This window comes from Heloderma suspectum, chromosome 6 (genome assembly GCF_057233095.1).
Source record: "Heloderma suspectum isolate Gila_16-S chromosome 6, 16-S_ref, whole genome shotgun sequence".
NCBI classification, from domain to species: domain Eukaryota; kingdom Metazoa; phylum Chordata; class Lepidosauria; order Squamata; family Helodermatidae; genus Heloderma; species Heloderma suspectum.
In genome coordinates this window covers 7,993,734-8,001,599 of record NC_139463.1, presented here as the reverse complement: position 1 = coordinate 8,001,599, position 7,866 = coordinate 7,993,734, and the positions used below count along the sequence as shown (strand labels likewise).

The window sequence follows — 7,866 nt, the reverse complement described above, 5'->3', positions numbered from 1 at the left end:
ACTATTCTATGATTCTTTGATTCTAATCTGTGCTAAGTGATCCTGAATGGGCAGTCTTGCTTAAGAATCTAAGAAGTGTCTTGCTGGATTAGACCCAGATCTACCTGGCCCAGCAGTGTTTGTAAGAATCCCAGCAAACACTTGGCCGTCTTCCCCAACCGAGTGCCGCCCAAATGTGCTGGACTGCAGCTGCTGTTGTCATTCCCAGCCAGCATGGCCATTGGCACCAAGGCCCTAAGTGGTTCCAGCAGCAGGCCATGTGAACTGCCCTACGTGTGGTGCTAAGGCCTGGGCAGACCTCCTGCAGCACAACGAGGTGGTAGAGTCCTAAGGTTATGTTATAACCTATTTCTGTGGTTCCTTTTGGCCCCAAAGACCTCCAAGGCAGCTCACAAAGAGTAAAATACAAATAGAAAATTCAAGCTAAAGTAATCTTTGGCCCCTTGTTTTCTAGCCTTCACTGTTGTGACGAGCACACACTCAACTGATACTCACTAAAAGTGCAATATCATTGATGAATAACAGTGTGCTAATGGGTGCAAGGATTCATCTCCCAGTATGTACCCACCTGTACACTACGGTCATTATCTGAAGCCCGGTTCCAGGTGCCTCTTCCAAGGGAGGTTTGGAGGATGGCAACAAGGGAGAGGGCCTTTTCAGCACTGGCTCCCTGTTTATGGCACACTCTCCCCAATGAGATCCGCCTGGTGCCATTTTCATCCTTTTGGACCCAGGTTAAGACTTTCCTCTACTCCCAGGCATTTGACAGCACTTAACTGCCCTTGACATTGTTGATAGTTTTTACCTGGTTTTTTATGTAAATGTATTTTTTTATTATGTTTTATATTGTATTTTTAAGGTCTTAATCTTTGGAAAACTGCCCAGAAGGCTTTGGCTATTAGGCAGTGTAGAAATATTCATCATCATCATCATCATCTTGAGAATCATAGGTTTCATTTTTTAAAAAATAGACCAAGTTTCTAGTCCTCATTTATTTATTTATTTATTTCTATACCACCCAATAGCCGAAGCTCTCTGCTATTGGGTGGTATAAAGTCATGACTGTGAATATATGGTTGGCATTGCATGGCTGAGGCCTGCTAGAAATCTCAGAAACCAGAGGGGCAACTGCGTAAGATTCTCAGCGGTTGGGGAAGGGCCTTAGTGTCCTTGTCTGTTCCCATGACTAGCAGAACAAGACTGAATTACAATATATATATATATATATATATATATATATATATAATGTAGCGGTACTCAATTTGTATAACCCATGAAGGGCACTTTTTTCTTACATATATGTAGCATACAGACAGCCCTGGATATAACCCAACTGTTGGACTGTCCAAATTCTCAGGAATTTCAGTCCAGCATTGAACTTGAGATATGTAGAACTGCACACTAACCATCAGGTTTCTTGCAAATTAAGAACTCCCATCACATCTGTGCCCTCCATAGAGATTAATCAAGAACCATGTTTGCAAGCTTAAATGAGTAAAAGGAGTTTGCTCAGTTATATGGTGAGAGGGTAGAATAGATTGTGCTACCGGCTGCAGATGGGAAATAGCATTAAAAAATGATCACTTGCATTAAAAATAACAAACCCAAAACCCTTCCTGCAAGTGCAAACTAGCATAACAAGGATTGAGCTATGCTACAATCCCTGATGTGCTGGGTTTCTACTTGAAAGGAGTTTAAAAGCAACAACAAATTAAAAGAACATTAAAAAATGGCATCTCCCATCTGCAACCTGAAACAGTGCAGTGAATCCTACTACCATGGGATTCTATTACCTCATTCTACAGCCTGAATAGATAGACTGGGCCTAAGCGGCTGTCTTTCCAGCCACAAACTGCGTGTGTGGAAATGAACCACTGACAAGATAAATAAAATGAAGCCTTTCAAGGGCACTGGAAGGCATCTTTTTATAGGTTTTTTTTTTAAAACCCTTTGTCCATTCCCTATTGTGCACAACATCCTCCCTGTCTGATTCTCTCTTTTCTTGTTTGCCAGCCATTGATTTCTTCCTGGGCTGCTTCTAATGATGCTTGAAATCAACATGCCTTTCGAGCGGGCGTGGTGAGGGTGGCTATTCTTTACATCTTTGTGCTTCACTGTCATTGCCCCTGTTGGTACAAATCAGAGACTGAGTTTCTGTTGGTTAGGAATAAAGAAGATACAGGGCCAGGCCACATTTGCAAAAAAAGGAACAAGAGCAAAACAGAAGCCACTGGGCATGTATGGCTTTTCCTGACTGGAGAGTTACTCCCTACGAGATCAAACGGGAAGCGATCACCATGGGGCCGCCAAATGTTCTGGCCCAGGATCAGGAAATGGTCTCCTTGAGCCACCGGGGCTGTGCCATCTGGATTTCAGAGGTTAGCGGCGCAAGTCAGAAGATTCTCACGCAGGTGCTGGCAGAGGGAACCCAGTCCTAACCTGAGCCATGTGTCCTTGGAAGCAAGTCCCTGCCGACGTTAATGGGACTGACCCCCCCCCCCCCAATGCCCAAAGGATCACAACCTTGGTCGTGCACTCTGATGTCTCCCCCTTTAATCATGCCTATTTTGCACAAGCCAACTCAGTGTTTGGCCATGCCCCGTCTTTCACAAAAGAGATCCAAATACATTTTGAAACCGAGTGTTGTTTTCCACCTGAACGCACATCGCTCTGTGCATCTGAAGAAGAAATGAAGGTCCTGGCAGCATTCTGAACAGAATCAAAGGTTGTATATACACATTCCAGAGAACAGTGGCTGTTCTGGTAGTTGCAAAAAAAAGAAAGAGTCTTGTTGCACATTAAGGACTAACCCATTTATTATGATATAAATGTTTGTGGACTACAGACCCACTTCATCAGATTTCAGATCATGAAGTACTGTTCTGAGCTTCAGGTATACGTACCCATGGTTGGGCAGTGGTGGAGGGCTGTAAACAGTGAGGTCAGAAGGAAATGAGATACAGGAGGCACAGGCATGATAATTATGTTATTCGGTGCCAGCTCCAGGTTTTTGAAGGCCCTTGGGCAAGACAGCCCCAATGGGCCCCTTCCCTCAGTGAGCCTCCCTTCTCAGTGCCATTGTCACCAGCCGCCCTTGCTCCTCATCTTCTTCCTCAGCATTGTTCCCACTCGCTTGCTTGACAGGCAGAGAGCCAGGGAGCAAGGCGGCCGGGGCATCTCCTGCTCCCCCTTCTCACCACCACCGTTGTCTGGGCCAGAGGGAGAGGCAGGCAAACAAGCAGGGTGCAGTGATGAAGAGGAGGTGCAAGTCCAGGGGGCTCTTGTCAGTGGGCCCCTGCTGGGGTGTGGGCCCTTGGCAGGTGCCTGACCAGGCCTACGCTTGATGCCAGCCCTGACATTATTGGCAGCAGCCATTCGCAAAACAGCTTTTGCTTTAACAGATTAACACAGGTACCCCTCTGGAAGTTGTTCTAGTTGTTTCAATCCATGTAGAATCTTCCTGCTCCTCACAAAATGAGAGGAAAGAAAGGTCCCAAGTTCAGTCCCGGGCTCTCCAAGCAAGGCTAGGAAAGGATCCTGCCTGAAACCCCGAAGCGCTATCGCTGCCAGTGAGTGTCGACAGTACTGGGCTAGAGGACCAAGGGTCTGAGACAGGATAAGGTGGCTTTCTATGTTCCTGTGAAGTTCTTCGAGATACCTTTGACCTCCGCAGGAAAGGTGCAATGCAATCCTGTGCTTATGTACTCAAAAGTAACCCCCACAGTATTTAATGAGTCTCACTCCCAGGAAGGTGTGCACAGGAGTGCAGCCTTAAAACATCTCAAAACTGTACCACAGTTGTTGATTATTTACATGGTGCTATGGTACATGGACAGAGCCTCGTCTGGCGCAGAGTGGTAGGTGGCAGTATTGCAACCGAAACTCTCCCCACGACCTGAGTTCGATCCCAGCGGAAGCTGGGTCCTGGGTAGCCGGCTCAGGTCGACAGCCTTCCATCCTTCCGAGGTCGGTAAAATGAGTACCCAGCTTGCTGGGGGAAAGGTAGTCAAGACTGGGGGAGGCAATGGCAAACCACGCCGCTACAGTCTGCCGTGAAAATGCCAGCGCAAGCGGCGTCCCTCTAGGGGTCAGCAATGACCCGGTGCTTGCACATGGTACATGGAGCACCACCCCCTGGAGTCGGACATGACTGGTTGGGGACACCTTCACCTTTTTATCGATGGGCATGGCCCTTTGCAAAGTATGAAAGGCTAGGCCCCTGCCTGGAGGAGCTTACAGTCTAACATTCCCCACAAATGAGACAGCAGAGGAAGGGAAGCATGAGGCAGGGGAAAAGACGGAGGAAGATGCATGTGCTTGAGTAACACAGGCAGAGTCACAGCAGGGGCTTGAAACGATAGCAAGGGGGAAGGTGATAACGAAAACAGGGCTGAAGAGAGGGAGAGAGAAAGAAGACAAGGGAACTAAAGCAGATGGAACAAAGGGACGGGTAAATGAAAGGACAACTGGAATGGAGAGACAGAGAGATGAAGAAGAAAAGAAACCCCTTAAAGCAGCTGTGGACAACTCCCAGGACTCCAGGTGTTTTGGCCTACAACTCCCATGAACCCTCACCACCGGCTATGCTGGCTAGGGCTAATGGGAGTTGTAGGCCAAAACATCCGGAGGGCCACAAGTCGCCCAGCCCTGGACGGAGGGGGCGCTCGGGCCGCGGCCCAGCTTCGCCGCGGCGTCCTCTCGACCCGGAGCGCGCAAGACGGCGCACGCGCCCCCGGCGGCAAGGGGCGACTTCACGCCAAGCCCCGCCTCCTGCTTGGCATGCTCTGACGTCACAGCCACAGGGGCGGGGTCCGGGAGCCAGCGCCGGGAGCCGTGAGTGCGCGCGCGCGCGCGCGGAGGAGGCTCTCGCGCGCGCCCGGCTGCGTGCGCGCGGGACCGCGCCGCCCCTCTCGCGCGCTCCGGCTCGCGCTCCGGCTGGCCACGCCGTTCCAGCGCAGAGCGAGCCGAGGCGGCAGCCCAGCGAAGGGAGGCGCCCGCTCGCCGGGGCTGATGTTGCAGCGGAGAGCCGCTGCCCTCGCGCCGCCGCCGCGCCGCTCCCGCCGTCGCGGAGCGCTCTTCCCAGCCCCTCTCGCGGGGACCCGCCGCCGCCGCCTCCTCCCGCCTGCTGTGGGGCTCGCCGACCGCTGGGACCGAGGCATGGGGCTGCGGCGCGCTTCTCCCCGAGCGGAGGCCCTCTGATCGCCTGCGGGCGGCGGCAGCAGCAGCAGCAGCAGCAGCGCGCTTGCGGGATCCAGAAGATCTCCCCTCTGCCTCTCTTGGCAAAAGAGAAGCAGCCGAGCCCGCCGGGAGCTGCGATCGGTGGCCGGGCAGGGAGAGGAGGAGAAGGAGAGGGACGGAAGGGGAGCCTCGCCAGGGAGATCCCGATCCCCGCGGCCCCGCTTTGGAGGGGAGCCCCTCCGTCTGCCATCGTGCCGCGTGAGGGGTGTCCGGGGCGCCGCGCTCGCGCGGGACATGACTTGTCGCCAGGATCCGGTCTAAGCAGCCCCGAAGGAGGCGCCGCCGCCGCCCCTCTGTGTGCCTCGCCGCGCTCGCCCGGGCTGCTTTGCCTCCGATCCCGGAGGGGACCGCGCTGGCTGGAAGGAAACAGCTGGCCGCCGAGGGGACGCGCCGCGAAGAGAGCGGAGGGAGCGATTGGCGAGGAGCTGGGTGGTCAAGGACCTCTCTCCCCCCCCCCGCTCCCCGTCGGTAGCCTTTCCTCCCCCAGGGAGACGGGGGCTTTGGGCGCGCTCTGCACCGACTTGGGGAGACGTGTGATCTGATTTCCTTTGGTGGATATTCTGTCCCCCGTCTTGATTTTTCCTCTTGTGGGGCCCCCTCCCCATTTATTTTTTTAAAAGGAGCTTTTTTTGGAGTGGATCCGATTGATGCTGTTGCCAGATTCCAGGGGGGATTCTTCGATTATCGATCCGCACGTTCGACGTTGTTTAGTCTCTGTTTGAATCGACACCCCACCATCCTGACAACCTAAGGAACTCTCTCCGATGGCCGGGAAACTGCACAAGGGCTGGTTTGGGGGCTGGTGGACTACTGGAGTTTGCTTGGCGGCGCTTTCCTACTTCCCAGGTGAGCGGATCGTCTGAACAAGACCCCCCCCCCTCCTTTTGTGTCTGTGTCTACAGCTCTTCAGAGGCCGGTCCCTGGGGGAGCCCAGTGCCCGTGAATGGTCTCTTGCTTGTCTGTCTGTCTCCTATGGGGATGATGAGCGGAGAAACTTGTGACGGTAAACTGGAGGAAAAGGTTTGCTGGGGTTTGGAGCAGGTGCTGGGGGCACCTGCATGACACGTCCAGGTGCCATGATGGAGTTGGGGCAAGGAGTGGAGAAGCTCATGGACATTGGGACCCCCCCCCCCAAAGCCAGGAGGTTCCGGACTCCTGTGCCAGCTCCTGCAGTTCAAAATTCATTCTTGCCCCCTCGAGCTGCTGCCAGCTACCTTTGCCAATGAGTAGGGATGGCACAGATGTAGGCGAGCTGGGATCGCTGGTTTGGCCAGAGCATAGCGCTGAGGATGGGGGCTTGCTATACTTCAGTGCCCTGCTGCTCCCTACGTGTGCTGTCCTGTTCCCAAGTGGCAGGCTGAGCACGCGAGGGCTTTATGGGCAGTGCCACCCTTCCTCCTTCAGAATAAGTCTTGGTTCCAACAGCTGCACGACTGGCAAACCATTCCTGCTGATCCTCCTTCTATACTCCCCCCCCCCCCAGCCCAGCCATTCTGCTTTACACACGACTTTCTGGGAGCGAAAGGAGGACCAGCCTTTGGCACAATCAGTGCCCCCTGATTAAATTTCCTGCGTGCTCCCAGGCAGGTAACTGACCAATTTTGCCAGGTCTTCCCGACCCAGAGCTCTTCCTTGTGGGTTTGCCTGCTCTGTGCTCCGTGGGTTAATTCAGATGCAGGCTGGGGCTGGGGGGGGGGGGGTCATCCCAAGAAGACAGAAGGTAAGGCTGTCCTTTGGCAGCTGGCAGGCAGTGGGATGATGGACGGGCTTGGGGGAGAAGAAAGACAGGAGAAAGGGCAGCCCAGGCATACTGCGTTGGTGATGTTACTGGGAAATGCCCGTCAGAGGCGAGTCCAAGTACGGCTTTGGAGGGGTTGTGTGCGTCTTGCTGGGAGATCAGTTCTTTGGACGGTGGATGCTGGCCCACCCTGGCACGCGTGCAGGGTGTGCGTGGGGTGTTGCTGTCCCCTGGTCTGCTGTGCCAGCTCTTCTTGCAGGGGAATGAAGGCACTGTGTGCTGCAGTGGGAGGGGTTGCCTTTTGGTGAGGGAACTCTGCAGCTGGCAAAAAATGGGATGCACTGGAAGGAGGCAGCTGCCTGTGACAGCTGACAGCTTGGAGCCCCAGCGGTGGCAGAGAACTGGGTTTTGCTGAGTGTCATTGTGCCTGTGACTCACAGCGTCAGCAGCATCTGGAGAGAGAGCCTAAAGGGGAGCCCCTTTACCAAGCAGCTGGGTCAATCGAGGGCAGTTTGGGACACACCCTTCCCCCAGACCCATTGTCTGCTGGCTTTTTGATGCCCGCCGGAGTGGCAGCGTGCACAGAAGAATCCTGGCTTGGCTCCCTGCAGTGATGGTGGTGCCGCTGCTGCTGATACAGCAGGGGGCAGGCTGAGCCGAGGCCAGAGGGACTGAGGGGCAGGCTGTGCATAGCAGCGAGGACCTGGCAAAGCAGGAGCATACCATGCTCCCGTGGGGCTTGGAGTGAGGGGAAGGGTCCAAGTTGGTACCTTGGGTATTCAAAAGAAGGATGAGAGAAGAGCAAGACCCACACAGAGGTTAATGGGGAGTTGTTATCCATGCTTTCTCACCTGGGGCCAGGTGATGACGGCAGGCTTAGCAGTATCTGA

The 7,866-nt window shown here is 54.0% G+C and overlaps 1 protein-coding gene across 1 annotated transcript in view; it reads left to right on the top strand.

The window, feature by feature from the left end:
• The first annotated feature begins 4,946 nt into the window (after positions 1-4,946).
• The window catches only part of NECTIN1 (nectin cell adhesion molecule 1), a 157,363-nt gene continuing 154,443 nt past the window's right edge, over positions 4,947-7,866 (top strand). Inside the window, exon 1 of the mRNA XM_084803580.1 lies at positions 4,947-6,084. Coding sequence (XP_084659706.1) covers positions 6,003-6,084 — 82 coding nt within the window. The 5' untranslated portion in view covers positions 4,947-6,002. The remainder of the gene's footprint in view (positions 6,085-7,866) is intronic.